At 36.9% G+C, this 25,107-nt stretch overlaps 1 protein-coding gene across 3 annotated transcripts in view; it reads left to right on the plus strand.

Annotated features, from left to right (window-relative positions):
* The first annotated feature begins 352 nt into the window (after positions 1–352).
* The window catches only part of LOC131428059 (atrial natriuretic peptide receptor 1), a 41,243-nt gene continuing 16,488 nt past the window's right edge, over positions 353–25,107 (plus strand). For 2 of the 3 annotated variants that reach the window (XM_058591699.1, XM_058591701.1), the window contains exons 1-3: positions 360–505; positions 12,952–13,386; positions 13,559–13,670. In XM_058591699.1, coding sequence (XP_058447682.1) covers positions 13,047–13,386; positions 13,559–13,670 — 452 coding nt within the window. In that variant the 5' untranslated portion in view covers positions 360–505; positions 12,952–13,046. Of the gene's footprint in view, positions 506–12,951; positions 13,387–13,558; positions 13,671–25,107 lie in introns of all 3 variants that reach the window. The other variant, XM_058591700.1, reaches the window with a different exon arrangement.

The raw sequence follows: 25,107 nt of genomic DNA on the forward strand, positions 1-25,107 counted from the left end.
AACACAATAAACTTTTCGTAAACACGAAACACTATTTACCAAGCTGCTCCTTTGAACTATGGACAACGGAAAAGCACGGTGATTGAGCTGACTGTCTGTCCTTAGTGAACCACCGTGTTGCCGAATGACGATGGTTGCGTTCTGTCCGTCTGTCTGTAACGGTTCGATCCTCGTGTGGCGCGAATCAGACAAAGTCAAAACAGTATATCCTTTCGAGCGCGCCACTTTTACTGCCATCGTTTCAACATCAACGCATTTCCCCGGGGACACCCCGCTGTAAACATTCAACGGCCGGATCGTGTAGGTGGCAGCTATAAAAGAAAGCCAGTGGTCGCAGGAGGTGTCAGTCTTTCGTGGGTTGTCATCGTGCGTGATTCGAACGGGAAAAAAACCGGTCGGCAAGAGTGAAAGGTAAAGTGAAATACATACAGGTTTGGGTGACCGGACCGGACAGTTTGAACAACTGACAGGATCTGCAACCAACTCATCGGATTGGAACAAACAGGTTCGGTGTCAACTGTTGACTGTGATTTCATTAGTGCTTGAAAGTTAGTGTGAGCTTTAAGATGCTTTAAAAGTTGTCGCGCCTAGCCGGTAACAGATACCGACAGTGCCCGTGAAAGAGCACTGGATTTATGACGGAGTGATACTCACAAGGATAATAAAGTAGCTGTACTGTGGTCATACCACACCTAGGGTATTATTATCGCAGACATACTCGTTCACGTGTGGTACTCTAATCGGGCGGTCAACATCTCCGTCTGTCTACAGTGAAGTGTCCCGAGGGGGCAAGACCTGCTGACTGATTGTCCGGCGTGTCTGTCTTTGCTTCAATCGGGAGAGGACAGGTGCAGCAATAAGGATTAATGCATGTCTTTGTTATTTTTGAACACTACGGATATGTTGGAGGTAAAACCGCAGGATGGAATGTGCTCAGGTGGCAAAACATACAAGATTGTGGAATGAGCAAATGAATGTACAACATGGTTCAGCATTGGCCAGCTAGATGGAAAAGTTTTCTCCGTCTTGTGCCTCAATGATCCACAGCAACAAGTGGTTGTGGGATGAAACAGATCAAATGAAAATTGCTTGTAGCCGTACATAATGAATAATACTGGGGTAGAAGAAGATTTGTGAAAGCAGTCGACGAGTGCAATATTTTTGTGAAGCGGAAAATTGCAGAGCTATTGTAATTGAAATCAGTGTCTGTTAAATGTACCGTTTATAACGACGAGGATGCTGCATTGGAATGATGTTTTTCTGTTTCGCTTTTTGCACATTTCACGTCCGAGCAAAGGGAAAATTATTAGTGTCCGTAGGATCGCAGAATTATATTACTACGTTTGTGCACGGAAACATAGTCAGTGGATACAAAAAGTCAAATTTCCACTTTTGGATTGTAGCTCTTGAGTTTTGCATTTTAAACTATCACATCGTCTAAGCCATCAATCCATAGGTTAATGTGATGATATTTGTCAAAGCTTGCATAGATAAATGAATGGTATCATGTTCTTGGTAAGATGAAATATAATACACTGTCTGATGTGATGTCAAGTGAAAAGACTGTTTGCTCAGCAATAACATTGTATATTCATTGCATTTATGGGTAGCATGCAAATGGTCTGCGATTGTTGGAAGTGTTATGCATAATAACGCACTTGAGACTATGAAACAAAATTATGTGGCTTTAGAAATTCTATTATCGGGCAGTTATTTCAATCAAGAAGGAAATGTCTAAGTTTTTGAAAGCACGATATTGTTCTAAGCTTGGCACAGCATATTAAGTTTTTTTTAGCGTTTTTGGAATATTTGATTAAATTTGAAAACAGCCAGTTTTGCACTGGAAAGTAATGAATAGGTGGCCAACTTACCAAAAGTTGGGATGGGAATGATTTGGCCCACGACATCCATGAGAAGCATTCTGAGCAGCTCATTTTCAAGTAATTATCCACACTTAAGGGTGGTACGCGGTGCAACCGAATGAACTTCTAAGCACTGTACTTCAAAGTTTTTAAAAATTCCACGCATACTTTTTCTGTATCTTCAGATTGTCAAAAGTTCCATGTTTTTTTTCAAGCAACAAGAGAGTTAATGTTTTCAGCCTAACTGTGGAACTTACTTGAGTGAACAGAACTTTTGAGTAATAATTTCAAACAGCTATTAAAATTGTTAGCGAACATCATCACAACGTCATTGAGAGACTGTTTTTTTTTATTTTGCTAGTTTACACGTGTGTGAATAAACAAATACGTTCATGACTACCGCGATATTTTTTTCTGCTGTGAAAAATTTCATTATTTTTATGTGGAACACATCTTTATTTTCTATATAGGGGTGCAAATCAGAAACTCAAGGAAAAATACACGTAGAAATGTAATCAGGTTTTAAACACTTAAAGCTCAGTATATTTTGTATCAATTATTATTATTATTTCATTATTTGATTGGAAATATTTTTAAGATTCGATTTGAATGTATCAAGCCACGTATTTTCAACCATAACTGATTGAAATTTTGATTAGTAGCGAGCAGTGTCCTATTTTGTCTGATAAAAATCTCCGGCATATCGGATTTCCCTGCCATAGACGACAGTTTCGAAGGAGTAAGCGATATATCGAAGAGAAAGCAACGCTCTGGTTAACCAATCGATGCCACAGCGAAGCTGTTGGAAGCACGCGTATCTATAAATAGAAGCGAAATTATAGCTAACGTTTCAGTCCTACGCGTAGCATGCTAGAGGTAGGTTGTTGCTAGACAGCAAGACAAAAAGTGCCATAAAACGATTTGAAGCTTTAATTGGTATGCTCTGATCTTGTGTCATGAAAGCTCGGACGAAATTCCATCTTATGTCGTTTCGCCTGTGAAATGTGCAACTTTTCCAGGATAAATTTTGAGTGCTTAGGATTATTTTTATAATTCATATAAGATGAACTGGATTGATAATGAGAAAAAGTTTATCGCTTCAACCGTAATCGCAGAATGGTAGAAACTTGATGCTATAAAAATAACTGCTTGCATAAAAACTTGAACACAAGCTTGCCGAAGAGAAGCTTAAATATTGAAATCCGTATCGCAAGTATGTACAAAGATATAATTGCATACATTTGGGATATTGGTGTAGTTTTGTCGGCTATAAAACAAATACAAATCAAGACAAACAATGTTCGGTGTTGGTTCCTAATCAAGATCAATCTAATCTAGTGACTATTGATTGAACTGTTTGATTGTAGATCATTAGATATTTTGGTTGCCTTGTTCCACATCAATGGCTCGAACCCCATGGGGCTAATCCTTGTAGGTTTTATCAAGTAGTTAAATTTAACTAAAACAATAACTCAACTCAGAGTTTAAAGGATGGAAAATTGTTTGGTTATTTCACAGGAATTAAAATAATAGCAAGTCTTAGAACAATTGCAATACAGAGAACGCAGGAAGAACTTCTAAAAAAACTTACATTATTTTCAAATGTATTGAAACTTTTTATTTGGGTATTTTCTTTGAATGAAAATATAGAAGAAATTTCATAGATGTTTTCCGAATATATTTTTTCAGTGTCGGAAAATAACTATCGAACTGCCAAAAAATAATCCAGCTGGATTATTTTTGACAACGTGAAAATAGCTACTCGATTGTCAAATTTAAACTAAAAGTTTAAATAATTCGCGAGATACGCCACAACCTTAGCTGACGCCGCTGTCATACGTTCACACATATGAATAACGATAATCGCACATACCAGTTGATTGACTGTGTTAATTTTGCCAACTTTCAATGCGTCATTTGCAAAGTTTATAACTTATAAAACCGATACACTGTAGAAGGATGCAAATAGCATTCCGAAATACGTATCTGTATTATAACGTTTGATACACTTTCGGAAAAATAGTGACTTTGTGAGAGTGTAATGACGTGATATAGTGGAATTCAACGGTACAACAACAGTACTATTAGTGAGAATATTCTACTAACAGCTCAAACAGAAATTTAGTGAATTTTACTGGTGACTTAATCCCTCATTCGATGTAATTCATAAAGACCTAATTTGTCAAATGACAGAAAATCTCATTTGTGTTAACTTAATGTTAGATGAGCTTGAATTTTACTGGTTTCGACTGTAACATGCGTTCTGTTAGCAGGTGCGACTGTATGAATTTAAATGCACCTTTTACCAGCCAAGCAGATGTATGTTTCTGTGGCTCGGTCGATTAACAGATGTACTTGCGATCCAATGATTCTCGGTTCAAGTCGCGCGCGACGGTTGCTCTTAGTATTCTTTTTTTTATTTCAATGAATTTCATGTATGGAGTTTTAGACACAATATTAAATGTTCTACCACGTAAATTTGAGTGAGCTGCGACGCTCCATTTATGTGTATCTAATAAGATGTAAAATCACAGGGTTTTTTTTGTCGTGAATACGACTTACTTTACTATGGGGTGCCTTTTCAAAATTTACCCTCTGAGAGAGTGATAAGTTTTTGATCGTGAATATCTCTTGTTATATCTAACGAATCAACATAATTCTTGCTACACGCCATCGGAAATATGATCACAATTTTATGATAAAATTATCAGTTGTGTGACATAATCTCAAATAATTCAAAATTAAACTTTTCTGAAATGTTTGGTATTAACGAGTTTGATACTCGGAAAGCGCGTTAGCCTTGCTCGTATTTTTAAAGCTCATAGCTCAGTGATCTGTGAAAGGATTTATATAATCTAACTACCAATAGAATCGAAATTAACTTAAACGGGTTTAACAAAAGCATTGAAGTATTTCAATAGTACACGATTGAAAAACCTGTCTCATTTGACCCATGTCAACACCAGCCAATCAGAACGCGTTCTGAGGTAGAGAACAAAATATTTGCTGCTGTACAACAAATCGTTCGAGAAAAATGTTCCGAAAAGTGGTGAATATCGTAGTGAGTTCCTCAATTTGGTTCTTCTGAATGCTAGAAACGAATCCCTACAGGATATTGATAGTTGATTTTAATAAATTATGCAAAAAAAATGAAATGAAATGAAATAATAAACAATAAAATTCTGTATGCGGCTATTTTTATAGCTGTTAGGACCGCCCATTAGTGAAAAAGCTACAAACGAAATTTGGTCAAAACAAGCCTCTTAACAAAAATTGAATCAGTTTGGATTCTATCGCCACTGCAAGCAGATGTTTTTTGTGTCGTCTGCCCAATAGTTTCGCTTTCGACAAGAACGATTACGTCACAGCTGCCAGTCATTAGCATTGGTGAAAAATACAACGGTGGAGAGCATTACACAAAATCAGCCGTTCTAATGGCGCTAAAAGTTTTCTAAAGAACTATTAGGAGCTGTTAGCGGAATATATTCAATAGTTGCACTATTTATGTACCATTTAATTCCACTATTTCACTGTCACTGTGTATCGTGTACACTGTGTACACTGAAGAAGGATGTAAATAAGATTCCGAAATACGCGTATCTGTATTGTAACTTTTGTTATACTTCATTAAAGTATAGTGACTTTGTGATAATGTAATAACGTGACAGTGAATAGTGGAATTAAATGGTACATAAATAGTGCAACTATTAGGATTTGTTGTTCGCAAATCGAAAGTAATTATCCTCAGTTTAGTGCAAATCAAGAACAGTTTGGTTAGATTTGTGCACTTTTCGCTGTGTGAAATTCACAGTAATGGAGATCAAGTGAAGGCTTCTTCTTTTGCGAAAAATGTGAAAAAGGGAAATGCTTGCATAAATCATACAATTGATCAACTAATTGATATTCGGAAGTGTTAAGGAACATGTCCGTTGTTTTCGTATTCACGACATCCAGTTATGTCTCTGACATTACCCACCCGCCTTTTTAAGTGTGTTTGAACCACAAACAAAAAAGGCATTGGCCGTTGTACAGGGTGATTTTTTAAGAGCTTGAGAACTTTTTTAAACAATAAAACGCATAAAATTTGCAAAATCTCATCGGTTCTTTATTTTAAACGTTAGATTGGTACATGACATTTACTTTTTGAAGATAATTTCATTTAAACGTTGACCGCGGCTGCGTCTTAGGTGGTCCATTCGGAAAGTCCAATTTTGGGCAACTTTTTCGAGCATTTCGGCCGGAATAGCCCGAATTTCTTCGGAAATGTTGTCTTCCAAAGCTGGAATAGTTACTGGCTTATTTCTGTAGACTTTAGACTTGACGTAGCCCCACAAAAAATAGTCTAAAGGCGTCAAATCGCATGATCTTGGTGGCCAACTTACCGGTCCATTTCTTGAGATGAATTGTTCTCCGAAGTTTTCCCTCAAAATGGCCATAGAATCGCGAGCTGTGTGGCATGTAGCGCCATCTTGTTGAAACCACATGTCAACCAAGTTCAGTTCTTCCATTTTTGGCAACAAAAAGTTTGTTAGCATCGAACGATAGCGATCGCCATTCACTGTAACGTTGCGTCCAACAGCATCTTTGAAAAAATACGGTCCAATGATTCCACCAGCGTACAAACCACACCAAACAGTGCATTTTTCGGGATGCATGGGCAGTTCTTGAACGGCTTCTGGTTGCTCTTCACTCCAAATGCGGCAATTTTGCTTATTTACGTAGCCATTCAACCAGAAATGAGCCTCATCGCTGAACAAAATTTGTCGATAAAAAAGCGGACTTTCCGAATGGACCACCTAAGACGCAGCCGCGGTCAACATTTAAATGAAATTATCTTCAAAAAGTAAATGTCATGTACCAATCTAACGTTTAAAATAAAGAACCGATGAGATTTTGCAAATTTTATGCGTTTTATTGTTTAAAAAAGTTCTCAAGCTCTTAAAAAATCACCCTGTAGTTCTTGCTGTGACACAGTGTAGTCCCTAAGGACAATACACTAAGTAGTTATTTTATATTGGAACAGCATTTCCATAGTCTTAGAACATACTCAGAGGGTTCTCAGGCGCTAAAACATCGGACGTAGTACACGCTTAAGAAAAACCCTGTGATTTTACATCTTATTAGATGTACATAAATGGAGCGTCGCAGCTCACGCAAATTTACGTGGAAGATCATTTAATATTGTGTCGAAAACTGCATACATGAAATTCATTGAAATTAAAAAAAAGAATACTGAGAGCAACCGTCGCGCGACTTGAACCGAGAATCATTGAATCGCAAGTACGTCTGTTAATCGTCCGAGCCACAGAAGCATGCATCAGCTTGGCTGGTAAAAGGTGCATTTAAATTCATACAGTCGTACCTACTAGAAGAACGAAGGTTACAGTCGAAACCAATAAAATTCAAGCACATCTAACATTAAGTCATTACAAATGAGATTTTCCGTCATTTGACAAATTAGGTCTTTATGAATTACATCGTATGAGGGATTAAGTCACCTGTGAAATTCATTTTTTCGTGTATAGGATTGTTAATGTTATTTACCCTAAAATCAAATAAAATAATACCACTAAGACAGTGTACAGTATCCTTTTTCATGATATTTTGCTTCGGACCGATTTTAGCACGGTTCGTTTTTGGCAACATAATCGTTCGATTATGAAATATTTAAACCAGATGATGGCAGTATTTTCGAGTTGAAAGCAATTCCATAATTATATTGTTTTGAACTACTTACAGCCATATACCATTCGAATCGGTTCGCGAGATCAGCAAATGCGTGTGTGACAAATAATTTCACTCAATTTTCTCGGAGATGACTCAACCATTTTCTTCAAACTTATATTCATATGAAAATTCCTATGCTCCTAAACAAGTTTTCTGAATTATGTTTGGATCCGACTTCTGGTTCCGGAACTACAGGATGATATGTGAAACGAAATTAAAATTGTGTAACTCATTTTTCTCGTAGATGGCTGAACCGATCTAAGATTCAAATGAAATCTAAGAACCATCTAAGATTCAAATGAAAAGTTTTAAGATCCTATAAAGCAGTTCTGTGCAGTCAGATCCAACTTCCGGTTTCTGGGATACAGGGTGATTTGTAGAAGAATGTCTATTTCACATTTATCAGGTTTATCGGGGATTTGGATAGTCGATAATCAAATAAACTTATTTCAGTTTTAGTGGTATTCAGTTCTCGAATCGGATTTATTTCGCACTACGATTTCTCAAAGATGTCTACACTTATTTTCAAACATTTTGAAACAAATGTACACTATAGAGCTACTCAGGTGAATTTAGCAGACTTCGGCTACACCGATTTTCGAATTCCGGTTCCTGTATCAAATCGTTTCTCAAAGCTCTATCGTTTTCTCAGAAAAAGCCAAATCGACAAAGACACAATTAATAAATTTTATCCAATTCTGACTTCCGATTCTGGAATTACAGGATGATGAACTTTTAAAATTCTAGCCGATATAGAAGATGACAATCCCGAAAAGCTTTAAAGCTGAACTCAAAACTATTGCAATTTATTCGTCATATGGCCATACGAATCGGTTTGGGTTATGCTGGTTCCTGAATACCGGCTCTGGAACTAGCTTAAATAATCGTAAACTCTAAAGTGGAACTTACTTCGACATATCATGGAATGCTCTATCGATTGTCACACTTTCAGATTCATATTCGATTCGATTATCAGTTTCGACATTACAGAGTAATGAATGATTAAAATCTCAAATTATGGTTTAAAACGACGGTCATTGAAATAATGCCATAAGAACTGAAACACCGAAGAATATTCATGAAAAAAACACATGTGGATTGATAAAAAAAGGTATCATGTCACTGCTAGGTGGATTATTCACGTTTTTACATTGAGCTCAAGTAAAATTTTGCTGTACCATGTGATAAATAAATCAATTTCGTACGGGAATATTTCTGCATTGATTCCGTTTCTTATTTTCATATAGTGCCTCAAGTCGTCTGCATAAATTAGTACTTTTAAATGTTTAAGTAAGAAGAAATTGTCATTAACATACAAAATCAAAAGGAGAGGACCTAAGTGTGAACCTTGTGGAACAACAGAAGTGACATGGATTGATCAAGAAAATACGATTCGAGAGGTATGATTTGAGCCATTTTAGAAAGTTTGGGTCCACACCATTTATTTGAAGTTTTAATAGTAGCAACGGTATGTCAATGCGGTCAAATGCTCTACTGAAATTAGTGTATAATATTTCTACAAGTTTACCATCATCCATTGCATTGAGAGTGAACGTCACAAATTCTAGAGATTTAGATACAGTCGAGCGGCCTTTGAAAAAGCCGTGTTAAATTTTGTTATAAGATTATTCTACCTGCTGTAAAAATTCCTAATTAATAATTTATTATTTTCGAATAATTTGGGAATAAACGAGATGATGGCAACTCCACGATAGTTCCGAATGTGTGATTTAGCATCAGATTTAAAAATTTTCACCAAGTACGATGACCTTCGAAGGCTATAGCAGGACAAGCATGTGAAATCTGTCCCCAAAGGGAATTCATATTGTTATAGCACATTCGAAAGATCATAGACTAGAAACAAATTTCTCAAAGTTTCAACCCTTTAACTGCCATATTGTCGGAGCTAGGGTGGTTCTATTGATTTTATTTTTTATTGATTTTTGAAGAAACCGTTCCTCCGAAAAATTTGAAAAAAATCAGGTATGTTTAAGGAATTATGGTGAAGGTTAACAATTTTTTTTTAATTTTTGAAGATGTATTTCTCCCATTGAAAAATACTTGAAAATTTTGAAACATATTTGTTCCCTCTTCCAATTTTTGTACCACCCCGCATTTTTCAGCAATCAAAATAAATTTTTTTGGACATGTTAAAGTGGTAGGTTTTCATATTTTAAAAAAATGTGGACGACCACAATATTTGATTTTTTTCTAAAAAACGAGCTTAATCCACCTAGCAGTGAGATGATACCTTTTTTCATCAATCCGCATGTGTTTTTTGCATGAATATTCTTAGGTGTTTTAGTTTTCATGACATTATTCTAATGTTCCTCGTTTTAAGTGGCAATTTGAGATTTTAATACTCATTATTCTGTAATGTCGATACTGCAAATCGGATCAAATTTGAATCTAAAAGTGTAACAATCGATTAAACATTCCATGATATGTCGAAATAATTTCCACTTTAGAGTTTAGGGTAATTTAAGGTACTGAATCTTAGATCGGTTCAGCCATCTACGAGAAAAATGAGTTACACAGTTTCAATTTCCTTTCACATATCATCCTGTAGTTCCGAAACCAAACATAATTCAGGAACCTTGTTTGGGAGTCTACGACTTTTCATATGAATCTGAGTTTGTAGAAAACGATTGAGTCATCTCCAAAAAAAATTGAGTGAAATTATTTGTCACACACGCATTTTCTGATCTCGACGAACTGATTCGAATGGTATAAGGCTGTTATGTTCTTCCAGCATTTATTGCTGTAAGTAGTTTAGATCAATATAATCATGAAATTGCTTTCAACTTAAAAATTCTGCCATCATCTGGTTTACATATGGCATATTCGAACGATTATGTTGCCAAAAACGAACCGTGCTAAAATCGGTCCGAGGCAAAATATCATGCTGTACATAGTCTCTTCGGTACTTAGAAATAAATGTGTGTAACAGAATAAAAAATTGTGTTTTATGTTGCCTCCAAGCATTTCTTTGCCAGACAGCGCTCAAAACTTCTACTGCTGGATTAGGGGGAAAAGTCGCTTACACAAAAATTTCGATATCTCCGTTAAAAATGGACGGATTTTAACAATCTATGGCTTGTTGGATAGGTATTACCGTGCAAAATCGAAGACTGAAAATATATTCTATTTTCAAGGTCAATTGTAACAGATACTGTCAAAAAACTGAAAATTTTAACATCAAACTTCGTATAACTCAAAAAGTAAACATCCGATCTCAAAACCATTCAATAGCGTTCAGAGTGACGGGGAGATCTTTCATTTGCGACTAGTTTGATCAAAATCGGTCCAGCCATCTCTGAGATCTCGACCGCTTAGTTTCCAACACACACACACACACACACACACACACACACACACACACACACACACACACACACACACACACACACACACACACACACACACACACACACACACACACACACACACACACACACACACACACACACGCACACACACACACGCACACGGACATTTGCTCAGTTTGTCGAGCTGAATCGATTGGTGTATGACACTCGGCCTTTCGGCCCACGGAAAATTTTTCTAAAGTTTCAGCGAATGCTATACCTATTTTTTATAGTTATATAAAAGGTAAAATAGAGAACAGTCGACCATGCGTCCCCATCAAGTTCTGTAAGAAGAAAACGCATGGTGCTTTGTTCTAGTAGTTAATGCAACTCAAGCGCAAGGCTTAGAAATCAAAGTAATGAAAAGGATGAAATAAGTTTCAACCTTTGCATAATACATACACGATCATACTTCGGGTACAACCTAGAAAGCTACGAAGCAAGAACTTACTGGTATATGGTTCATATATGAATGGTAGTAATATATGAACGTCGCGAGTATCACACATATGAAATTCGGTTACGGCAGTCAAGAACTAGAGCGGGTTTCAGTTTTTCACGTGTTGCTGATGGATGTAATGAAAGAATAATGAAATAAGGAATGAAAATTATGCAAAGGTTGAAACTCATTTCCTCCTTTTCATTACTTTGATTTCTAAGCCGCGTTTGAGTTGCATAAACTACTAGAACAAAGCACCATGCGTTTACTTCTCACAGAACTTGATGGGGACGCATGGTCGACTGTTATTTATTTTTCAGAAAAAATCAAATATTGTGGTCGTCCACATTTTTTAAAAATATGAAAACCTACCACTCAAAAAAAAAATTATTTTTATTGCTGAAAAATCCGGGGTGGTACAAAAATTGGAAGAGAGAAAAAATATGTTTAAAAATTTTCAAGTATTTTTAATGGGAGAAATACATCTTCAAAAATTTTAAAAAAATTGTTAACCTTCACCATAATGCCTTAAACATACCTGATTTTTTTTTAATTTTTCGGAGGAACCACCCTAGCTCCGTCAATATGGCAGTTAAAGGGTTGAAACTTTGAGAAAATTGTTTCTAGTCTATGACCTTTTAATGGATCCTGGTTCTTAAGTGCATTCAAAACATCTTCGTTCGAAAAGTGTTTCATAGAAATTTCGATTGAAGATTCCGGTATAAATGAGAAGTAGCCACGGTCACGATCACTTTTGGTACCTCTAGTATATACTTCACGGAAAAAATAAGAATAAATCACAAATTTCATCATTAGTTTTAACAACCTAATGTTTATAATGCATTTGTGACAGAAAGTTGCTTCTATTTATTTTTTTTTAACGTAATTGAAAAAAAATTGTCAGCCGATTTGTAGTACGTAGCCTGTGATTTCATTCTCACCGACAAGTCACAGTCGCCATAAATGTGAAACTTTGTTTCTGGATTCTTTTCTGAGGTGATAGTTTGTACAGTTTGAAAAAATAGTTCAAATGAATTTCTATTAGCATTTTCAGGTGGAAAATATACAGAAGCAAAAATGTGTTCTTCTCGTGATATTTTTGATTTTACCCATACTTGCTCAAACTCTTTATGTTTGGGTGTTATAATTCCTTCTGAAGCTATGCAAATATTTATTGCAACTAAAGCGCAACCCAATTTTTTATGGCTGAGAGATAAGTTTCGGTCATAGTCTCGGAATACATTAAAAAGAATATTTTTTCACTCTTTTCGCTTTCGTCCCAGCTACTTCCAGTTCTTAGGATCACAGAAAAACAAGACGATAAAAAAATTTGATGAATTTCTTTCATTTTTACTGAGCTTTTCATGCGGTTGATATTCTGACAATAAACAGTGAAAAAATATTTGGATTATTATTTACCGCTTCTCAGCTTACAGGTGGTTTGCATGACTTGTAATATTAATCTAACCGACTCGGTTAACATTAATCGTTTCAGTCTTCGATCTGACCCTTCTGAACTCAGGTCATAATTTCTTGGTATTGTCTTCATCCTTAGAAATCAACCTCATGCCACATGCAAAAACTATCCGTAATCCGAGCAACAATGAAAGTGACACCCGATTATTGCTAAATTAGAACAAAGCACTAACAATGCATCGAAAACCGCTGAGCGTTTCCATCGTACTGGTGCTGTGCGAATACTGTGTTCTATCCTACGGTGTACGAGGACGACCGGCCCCCACTCCGGAAGAACATACCGTGGCGATGCTGCTAAACAATCTCAGTGAAGCCGCTCGGGAGCGATCCGATGAAGCCTACTTTGAAGAGGACGATTTGAGTGCCATGATGAGCAGCAGCCTTTCTTCCGGGGATAGAATCAACAAACGTTCCGGTGGTGGTGGCGGTATGAATCGAATCGAAGTACATGAAGAGGATGGCGGTGGTAATTATACCACATTCAATGTGGGAGTCTTAATGGCATCGCATTTGGGTGAGTTTGTTCGATAGCAGGTAGTTTCGGTCATTGCCATACAGTGCCAAATGTATGGAACATGATTACCCTCATTACGTTTACATTGTTAATCCATTGACCTTTACGTGCGCTGTGCGATTTGAATCCTTGGCCATATCCTTGGAATTGATTAACTATTGTGCTGTTTCAGATTCACCCTTCGATTTGGAACGCTGCGGGCCAGCAGTGGATTTGGCCTTGGAGTTTATAAATGATTTCCTCTCCAAATCACACAACATCAAACTAACTAAGGTTCAAGCGAGGTACGAAGTTTTACTTTTTTCCCAAATCGTTTCTCATTTTTCATCTTCTGAATGGCACACAGAAAGAATTGATTTTTTAGTACATAAAATGACAACTTTTGAATCACGAAACCTAAGTTCAGCAATTATTTTTTTTAGATAAATTTTGCAATTTGAAATATTTATCGATATTTATCGACCAAATGGTGCCCAATATACAAGTTCGAGCATAACACAATGCACTGTCTCTTTTGCACAAAACATGCTGATATGTCATGTCCAATCCACCAGTGCAACAGGTTAAGAACATCCCAATTCGTTTACATCTGGACAGTTGATACCATTCAATCTGAATTTCGGGCATGACAAATTCGTTCGGCTTCAACAGCAGCATGAAAAGCAAAGGCAAGAGCAGTTTCATCTGTTTATGCAAATCGAATAAGTTCGGGCATCCGGTTCAATTTTGTTGGAGTTTCCGGTTGTCCTAACAAGCGCACCGAGCCTGGAAAAATACTTCAAGAGTGTGTTGAAGTTTTTTGTATTATAGTGCGAGATTTCCGCTGCTGAAACATCTTCAATCATTCCCGGCGAGCAGTCGTTTGATGAGAAATGCAAACACATTCATGAGAAGCCCAAACAAATCACACCCCAGCGAGCACATTAACTTGCTGTCGTTTATTTTTTTTTCTCACTTTGCTGATTCGATTGCTGATGGGGCTGTCGTATCCTTGTCAAGCAGAGTATCGGTTAGTGCGGAAATCCGAAAGATGCCTCCTTTTACTGGGAAGTACAGTTCAGTTTTATTGCCCAGTGCGGATCTGTAGCATAAATAAATCTAACTCCCGCCAAACAATTTTCCCGTTAACTACGTGCCTCAAGACGGCCAGCCGCAGGCGCCGCTCCGTGCTGGTTTCGGTTATTACTGTTTGGCTAATGTTTAGGAAGCGGAAGATTTTGATTGCTGCACACATGTACGAAGGCTTATAGAGGAGTTTTTTTTTCTTCATCTTTTGTCTGCTGCGGCGTGAAATGCGTTGATATCATCAATTTTCCTAATCGTTTTACGACCGTGTTGAAAGTGAGTTGCATTTCAGGCTATTTTTTTCTTCTGAACGTCGTTTTATTGACTATTTTCTATCATCTGGGTGACCTTGAATGTACTTCCATTGACGTGGAGACCATTTTTGGCATTTGTCATCGAATTCTCCCAAAATAGCACAGCCGTACAGAACTTTCAGCATACAATGCCGGCTTTATTACGCAGTTTGGTAGAACAAAGATTACAAACTCAATCAGTCCGGACGTAAATTTCCAAGTGGTCGGCAAAAACATTCATTCTATTCGTTTTATAGTTAAAGCTACATGAAACAAAAATTGGAAATAAACCCAGTCGTGTCAAGTGTTTATACGAATTTTTAAAATTATACAGTTTTTATTTGTTTTTTTTTGGGAGTGAAAAATTTAGTTTTTTTTCATTCAATAACCTATCCTATTCCAAATGCCTGCACCTTCATACCCATCACATTCTAAACAAACAATTTTATCATTGTTTTTGTTGTTTTTACTATAGTTTCCATTAACTTCAGTTCTGTTTTATAGTATTGGGAAATTTGAAAATTTTTATTTTCATGATTTCCAACTATTATAGGGAACGGGTATAGCATGATGGATTAGTCGATGTCTTTCATGCAGCCCACCAGGGTTCGATTCCCACACCGCCAAAAGGGTTAGACAATTTTACTGGCCTGAAGAGGCGAAAGACCTTCAGGTTAAGTTTCGGTGAATTTTATAGGTTCATATCTTATGGCTCACTCCGTTGGCTCGTTTATACTCCAATAATTTCATAGCATAGTGGCAAGATTCTAACCCATCCAAAAAAGAGTTGATCCTTTGTTTTTCCTTATAAAATTTTCTAAAGCACTCTTTTCAATGCATCAAAAGTTTTAAAACAAAGTCTTATGAAGTGGGCCTAGAAGATTGGACGTCATAACATAAACATGATCAATCAAGAGGATCATATTTTTCGAAGCTATCGAGAATGTCTGGCAGAGATGTCCATCTCCTCTGTGTGACGAAGAGCAAGTATAATTTCTCCCCTCGCACTGATAACATCTACGAGAGCTCTTCTTCACTTTCACACATATACACCACTGTTATATCAAGTGTCCACGCATCATGAGAGCGCGAGTATAATTTTCTTTCAGCTCTAGCACTGGATCACACCAAATTGCTAGAGCAGAGCTATAAAATTCTCTGAGGTGGATGCAGATTTTTTCAGTGAAGACCTCGCATAAAAGAAGCTTGAGGCACGCATATTCAGCGAAAATACAATTTATCGTTGAAATTTAGTTTTTCCTTACCCTACACACCAAAAAATTCTGAATAATGCAGGCGACTTAATTCCTCATACGATGTAATTCATAAAGACCTAATTTGTCAAATGACGGAAAATTTCATTTGTAATGACTTAATGTTAGATGAGCTTGAATTTTACTGGTTTCGACTGTAACTTGCGTTCTGCTAGCAGGTGCGACTGTATGAATTTAAATGCACCTTTTACCAGCCAAGCAGATGCATGCTTCTGTGGTTCAGTCGATCAACAGACGTACTTGCGATCCAATGATTCTCGGTTCAAGTCGCGGCGGTTGCTATCAGTATTCTTTTTTTATTTCACCGAATTCCATGTCATGGAATTTTAGACACAATATTAAATGTTCTTGCACGTGAATTTGCGTTAACTGCGACGCTCCATTTATGTGCATCTTATAAGATGTAAAATAATACACCGAAACCTCCATTTACGAACTAAACGGGGGTTCGTAAAAAGAGGTAGTTCGTAAAAAAAGTTTACGTTATTTGGGATTTGGTTCGTAAAAAAAGTTTACGTTATTTGGAATTTACTTCGTAAAAAAAGTTTTGTGTGATTATTGTGGAAACCGCGCATCATATGTTTATTTTCGGAACGGATGTGAAGAGTAAGTGCAAGAGAATGATGTTTGGGCTCGTTTCAAAATCCAAGATGGCGGCTTCCGGTTTGTTGATATTCCTTGAAAACCCTTACATAATGGGTATTTTCAGAACGGGATTGATGAGTAGATGTCAGAAAACGATGTTGGAGGTAGTTTTGCAGTTCAAGATGGCTACTTCCGGTTTGTTGATATTTCTTGAAAACCCATACAATATGGGTATTTTCGGAACGGGATTGATGAGTAGATGTCAGAAACCAATGTTTGAGGTGATTCTTGAATCCAAGATGGCGACTTCCGGTTTTTTTTATATTCCTTGAAAACCCTTGCAATATGGATATTTTCTGAACAGGATTGATGAGTAGATGTCAGAAAACAATGTTTTAGGTGGTTCTTAAGTTTAAGACGGTAACTTCTGATTTGTTGATATTCCTCTAAACCCCTTACAATATGGGTACTTTCGGAAAGAGATTTAATAGTAGATGTCGGAAAATTATATTTGAGGTGGTTTTGAAATGAAAAACAGTGACTTCCGGTTTATTAGTATCTTTTGAAAGTTTTTGCCATTTTCCTTTAAAACACTATACCGTTCCGAAAATATCCATATTGTATGAGTTTTCAAGGATTATCAACAAACCGGAAGTCGCCATATTGAATTTCAGAACCACTTCAAACATCATTTTCCGACATCTACTCATCAATTCCGTTCCGAAAATACCCATATTGTAAGGGTTTTCAAGGAATATCGATAAACCGGAAGTCGACATCTTGGATTTCAGAACCACCTTAAACATCATTTTCCGACATCTACTCATTAACTCCGTTCCGAAAATACCCATATTGTATGGGTTTTCAAGGAATATCGATAAACCGGAAGTCGACATCTTGGATTTCAGAACCACCTCAAACATCATTTTCCGACATCTACTCATTAACCACGTTCCGAAGATACCCATATTGCAAGGGTTTTCAAGGAATATCAATCAACCGGAAATCGCTATCTTGGATTTAAGAACCACCTCAAACATCCTTTTCCGACATCTACTCATCAATTCCGTTCCGAAAATACCCATATTGTAAGGGTTTTCAAGGAATATCGATAAACCGGAAGTCGACATCTTGGATTTCAGAACCACCTCAAACATCATTTTCTGACATCTACTCATTAACTCCGTTCCGAAAATTCCCATATTGTATGGGTTTTCAAGGAATATCGATAAACCGGAAGTCGACATCTTGGATTTCAGAATCACTTCAAACAACATTTTCCGACATCTACTCATCAATTCCGTTCCGAAAATACCCATATTGTATGGGTTTTCAAGGAATATCGATAAACCGGAAGTCGACATCTTGGATTTCAGAACCACCTCAAACATCATTTTCCGACATCTACTCATTAACCACGTTCCGAAGATACCCATATTGCAAGGGTTTTCAAGGAATATCAATCAACCGGAAATCGCTATCTTGGATTTAAGAACCACCTCAAACATCATTTTCCGACATCTACTCATCAATTCCGTTCCGAAAATACCCATATTGTAAGGGTTTTCAAGGAATATCGATAAACCGGAAGTCGACATCTTGGATTTCAGAACCACCTCAAACATCATTTTCTGACATCTACTCATTAACTCCGTTCCGAAAATTCCCATATTGTATGGGTTTTCAAGGAATATCGATAAACCGGAAGTCGACATCTTGGATTTCAGAATCACTTCAAACAACATTTTCCGACATCTACTCATCAATTCCGTTCCGAAAATACCCATATTGTATGGGTTTTCAAGGAATATCGATAAACCGGAAGTCGACATCTTGGATTTCAGAACCACCTCAAACATCATTTTCCGACATCTACTCATTAACCACGTTCCGAAGATACCCATATTGCAAGGGTTTTCAAGGAATATCAATCAACCGGAAATCGCTATCTTGGATTTAAGAACCACCTCAAACATCATTTTCCGACATCTACTCATCAATTCCGTTCCGAAAATACCCATATTGTAAGGGTTTTCAAGGAATATCGATAAACCGGAAGTCGACATCTTGGATTTCAGAACCACCTCAAACATCATTTTCTGACATCTACTCATTAACTCCGTTCCGAAAATTCCCATATTGTATGGGTTTTCAAGGAATATCGATAAACCGGAAGTCGACATCTTGGATTTCAGAATCACTTCAAACAACATTTTCCGACATCTACTCATTAACCACGTTCCGAAGATACCCATATTGCAAGGGTTTTCAAGGAATATCAATCAACCGGAAATCGCTATCTTGGATTTAAGAACCACCTCAAACATCCTTTTCCGACATCTACTCATCAATTCCGTTCCGAAAATACCCATATTGTAAGGGTTTTCAAGGAATATCGATAAACCGGAAGTCGACATCTTGGATTTCAGAACCACCTCAAACATCATTTTCCGACATCTACTCATTAACCACGTTCCGAAGATACCCATATTGCAAGGGTTTTCAAGGAATATCAATCAACCGGAAATCGCTATCTTGGATTTAAGAACCACCTCAAACATCATTTTCCGACATCTACTCATCAATTCCGTTCCGAAAATACCCATATTGTAAGGGTTTTCAAGGAATATCGATAAACCGGAAGTCGACATCTTGGATTTCAGAACCACCTCAAACATCATTTTCTGACATCTACTCATTAACTCCGTTCCGAAAATTCCCATATTGTATGGGTTTTCAAGGAATATCGATAAACCGGAAGTCGACATCTTGGATTTCAGAATCACTTCAAACAACATTTTCCGACATCTACTCATCAATTCCGTTCCGAAAATACCCATATTGTATGGGTTTTCAAGGAATATCGATAAACCGGAAGTCGACATCTTGGATTTCAGAACCACCTCAAACATCATTTTCCGACATCTACTCATCAATTCCGTTCCGAAAATACCCATATTGTAAGGGTTTTCAAGGAATATCGATAAACCGGAAGTCGACATCTTGGATTTCAGAACCACCTCAAACATCATTTTCTGACATCTACTCATTAACTCCGTTCCGAAAATTCCCATATTGTATGGGTTTTCAAGGAATATCGATAAACCGGAAGTCGACATCTTGGATTTCAGAATCACTTCAAACAACATTTTCCGACATCTACTCATCAATTCCGTTCCGAAAATACCCATATTGTATGGGTTTTCAAGGAATATCGATAAACCGGAAGTCGACATCTTGGATTTCAGAACCACCTCAAACATCATTTTCCGACATCTACTCATTAACCACGTTCCGAAGATACCCATATTGCAAGGGTTTTCAAGGAATATCAATCAACCGGAAATCGCTATCTTGGATTTAAGAACCACCTCAAACATCATTTTCCGACATCTACTCATCAATTCCGTTCCGAAAATACCCATATTGTAAGGGTTTTCAAGGAATATCGATAAACCGGAAGTCGACATCTTGGATTTCAGAACCACCTTAAACATCATTTTCCGACATCTACTCATTAACTCCGTTCCGAAAATTCCCATATTGTATGGGTTTTCAAGGAATATCGATAAACCGGAAGTCGACATCTTGGATTTCAGAATCACTTCAAACAACATTTTCCGACATCTACTCATCAATTCCGTTCCGAAAATACCCATATTGTATGGGTTTTCAAGGAATATCGATAAACCGGAAGTCGACATCTTGGATTTCAGAACCACCTCAAACATCATTTTCCGACATCTACTCATTAACCACGTTCCGAAGATACCCATATTGCAAGGGTTTTCAAGGAATATCAATCAACCGGAAATCGCTATCTTGGATTTAAGAACCACCTCAAACATCATTTTCCGACATCTACTCATCAATTCCGTTCCGAAAATACCCATATTGTAAGGGTTTTCAAGGAATATCGATAAACCGGAAGTCGACATCTTGGATTTCAGAACCACCTCAAACATCATTTTCTGACATCTACTCATTAACTCCGTTCCGAAAATTCCCATATTGTATGGGTTTTCAAGGAATATCGATAAACCGGAAGTCGACATCTTGGATTTCAGAATCACTTCAAACAACATTTTCCGACATCTACTCATCAATTCCGTTCCGAAAATACCCATATTGTATGGGTTTTCAAGGAATATCGATAAACCGGAAGTCGACATCTTGGATTTCAGAACCACCTCAAACATCATTTTCCGACATCTACTCATTAACCACGTTCCGAAGATACCCATATTGCAAGGGTTTTCAAGGAATATCAATCAACCGGAAATCGCTATCTTGGATTTAAGAACCACCTCAAACATCATTTTCCGACATCTACTCATCAATTCCGTTCCGAAAATACCCATATTGTAAGGGTTTTCAAGGAATATCGATAAACCGGAAGTCGACATCTTGGATTTCAGAACCACCTTAAACATCATTTTCCGACATCTACTCATTAACTCCGTTCCGAAAATACCCATATTGCAAGGGTTTTCAAGGAATATCAATCAACCGGAAATCGCTATCTTGGATTTAAGAACCACCTCAAACATCCTTTTCCGACATCTACTCATCAATTCCGTTCCGAAAATACCCATATTGTAAGGGTTTTCAAGGAATATCGATAAACCGGAAGTCGACATCTTGGATTTCAGAACCACCTCAAACATCATTTTCTGACATCTACTCATTAACTCCGTTCCGAAAATTCCCATATTGTATGGGTTTTCAAGGAATATCGATAAACCGGAAGTCGACATCTTGGATTTCAGAATCACTTCAAACAACATTTTCCGACATCTACTCATCAATTCCGTTCCGAAAATACCCATATTGTATGGGTTTTCAAGGAATATCGATAAACCGGAAGTCGACATCTTGGATTTCAGAACCACCTCAAACATCATTTTCCGACATCTACTCATTAACCACGTTCCGAAGATACCCATATTGCAAGGGTTTTCAAGGAATATCAATCAACCGGAAATCGCTATCTTGGATTTAAGAACCACCTCAAACATCATTTTCCGACATCTACTCATCAATTCCGTTCCGAAAATACCCATATTGTAAGGGTTTTCAAGGAATATCGATAAACCGGAAGTCGACATCTTGGATTTCAGAACCACCTCAAACATCATTTTCTGACATCTACTCATTAACTCCGTTCCGAAAATTCCCATATTGTATGGGTTTTCAAGGAATATCGATAAACCGGAAGTCGACATCTTGGATTTCAGAACCACCTCAAACATCATTTTCCGACATCTACTCATTAACCACGTTCCGAAGATACCCATATTGCAAGGGTTTTCAAGGAATATCAATCAACCGGAAATCGCTATCTTGGATTTAAGAACCACCTCAAACATCATTTTCCGACATCTACTCATCAATTCCGTTCCGAAAATACCCATATTGTAAGGGTTTTCAAGGAATATCGATAAACCGGAAGTCGACATCTTGGATTTCAGAACCACCTCAAACATCATTTTCCGACATCTACTCATTAACCACGTTCCGAAGATACCCATATTGCAAGGGTTTTCAAGGAATATCAATCAACCGGAAATCGCTATCTTGGATTTAAGAACCACCTCAAACATCCTTTTCCGACATCTACTCATCAATTCCGTTCCGGAAATACCCATATTGTAAGGGTTTTCAAGGAATATCGATAAACCGGAAGTCGACATCTTGGATTTCAGAACCACCTCAAACATCATTTTCTGACATCTACTCATTAACTCCGTTCCGAAAATTCCCATATTGTATGGGTTTTCAAGGAATATCGATAAACCGGAAGTCGACATCTTGGATTTCAGAATCACTTCAAACAACATTTTCCGACATCTACTCATCAATTCCGTTCCGAAAATACCCATATTGTAAGGGTTTTCAAGGAATATCGATAAACCGGAAGTCGACATCTTGGATTTCAGAACCACCTCAAACATCATTTTCTGACATCTACTCATTAACTCCGTTCCGAAAATTCCCATATTGTATGGGTTTTCAAGGAATATCGATAAACCGGAAGTCGACATCTTGGATTTCAGAATCACTTCAAACAACATTTTCCGACATCTACTCATCAATTCCGTTCCGAAAATACCCATATTGTAAGGGTTTTCAAGGAATATCGATAAACCGGAAGTCGACATCTTGGATTTCAGAACCACCTCAAACATCATTTTCCGACATCTACTCATTAACCACGTTCCGAAGATACCCATATTGCAAAGGTTTTCGAGGAATATCAATCAACCGGAAGTCGCCATCTTGGATTTCCGAAATACCTCAAACATCATTTTCCGGAATCTACTCTTTAAACCCGTTCTAAAAATACCCATATTGTAGTAGTTTCCATGGAGTCGGAAATCGCTTTCGAAGAATGACAAAACCTCTTTTTACGAAGTAGGTAAAAAAAGATTACGTTATTTGGGATTTGGTTCGTAAAAAGAGGTACGTAAAAAGAGGTAACGTATAAAAAGTGTTCGTAAACGGAGGTTTGGGTGTACTGTGTGTACCTTCTATAAGTTTAAACATTAAATCACAGAAGTATTTGCTCACTAGCACGCACCAGCGATCACTTGGGTGTATTTAGGCGAGAGCGCGTGAGAGCAATTTAGGCGAAGAGAATGTGGTTCACTCGCACCAACTTCTTTAACCACAAGCGTACATTTAAATTCTGTCAATAGACAACTCACATACGACACTGAGAAGAAGTGTGCTTTCTTTTTTGTGCGATGTTCGTCGATCTACAACTAACCCAAGTAGCAATCCGCAACTAGTTCTGATACGACAAAGTCCAAACTATGTTGCAACAAGAGCACGAGTATGTGATTTATGTTATACTGGTTAAAACATGGTGACAGCAATGTTTCATCATAACATAACTAGTTACAAAATAGTTATTTAGGTTTCCAATCATAACATCTTTGTGTCATATTGAATTAAATATATTTTATAAGCTATCGTTACTTAATCCAAACATATTTTTAATCACAACAATGCTTCTAGCCACTAGTTGAAAATAAGTTTATTTGACTTCAATAGTAGCAACCCGTAACTAGTTTTGATACCCCTTAACCCAACTGTGTTGCAACGAGAGCACGAACATGTTTTTTATGTTATACTGGTTAAAACAAGGTGACAGCAATGTTTCTTTATAATGTAAAAATTAAACTAACTATCATTTGTAAGTTATCGTTACTTGATTCTAACATATCTTTAATCACAGCTATGTTTTTAGCTACTAGTTGAAAAAAGGGTATTTTCCGTTGCGAAACAATTATAAATACGTTAACGTATATGTGAATCGTTACTGTGAATTGATATAGCAATAACTTAGATATTATAAGATTATAACATATAATTTCTTCATTACTTCAGACAGTTATCGGTAAGTTTTCCCAACGTTATGATAACTAAAATGCAAACAAAACAACCTTTGTTGGCTTGAAAATGGCGAACACAATATGGAGTCTCAAGAAGTGTATGAAACGTAAATAAAACCAGGATATTACTTTTTTCAAATCTACTTTTTGCCGAAAATAGTGAACGGCAGAAAAGTCATTTTTGTTCTATGCACTGTCATAAACACGAAGAAAATAATATAGGGATTGAACATCGATTGTGATAATATTATAGTTCTCATGATATATGAATTTAAAATGATGAGAAATCACTCTACTTGGAATAATTTTGATCATTCTGAACATAGGGTTATTTTGTTGTTCAATTCTTATATCTTTATAAACAGATTTGAATTGAAGGCGCACAAAAAACAGTTAGGTAAAATTGAATTCCGCTCGACAGTTTTTGGAACGTTGCGAAATTTGTACCTTGTAACAAGTTTGTTACTTAAAGTACTCTTCTGCTTTTTTATTGATGATAGAAAAGTATTCTGGATTCATTCAATGTTTATAATGTCGATGGTGACTAAGTTTCAACTAGTTTACTTGGAAACAAGTTATTTTCAAGTTATGAAAAGATAGGTTATTTCAGTATGGCATTACAACGTAACGACAACATATTTTTAGCCGACTTTACAACTAGTAGAAACTGCGCTTTTTGAGTCATGCAAGTGGTTAGATGTTAGTAACAATCACTCAAATATCTGGTTGCAAACTAGTCACAAACAAGCTAGCATAACAAAAATTGTTACTTGGGAAGAACAATTAAGCTACTACTACACTGGGTCAAAGTAATCCCAGCCCAGTACTTCGAAGATAAAAATTAATACAACACTTTCAACAATTGAACCCTCGCCTGCAATCAATGCATAACAAAGTACATCTGCTTTAGTTTGTTTATTCAGTGATGAAAATTTCGTTAGAATGCAAGCAAAAAGTAAAAATTTTGAACATACACGTTGAAAATCCAAATGGTCAAGAGAAAAGATTGTAGTCGAAGTCACTGCTAAACCGTTAACAGGAAACATAAACGTTGGATCGGGCGAAGCATCGCAACCGTAGAATGATATATTTGAGCAATAACTACGA

The sequence above is a fragment of the Malaya genurostris genome, chromosome 2, assembly GCF_030247185.1.
Source record: "Malaya genurostris strain Urasoe2022 chromosome 2, Malgen_1.1, whole genome shotgun sequence".
NCBI classification, from domain to species: Eukaryota; Metazoa; Arthropoda; class Insecta; order Diptera; family Culicidae; genus Malaya; species Malaya genurostris.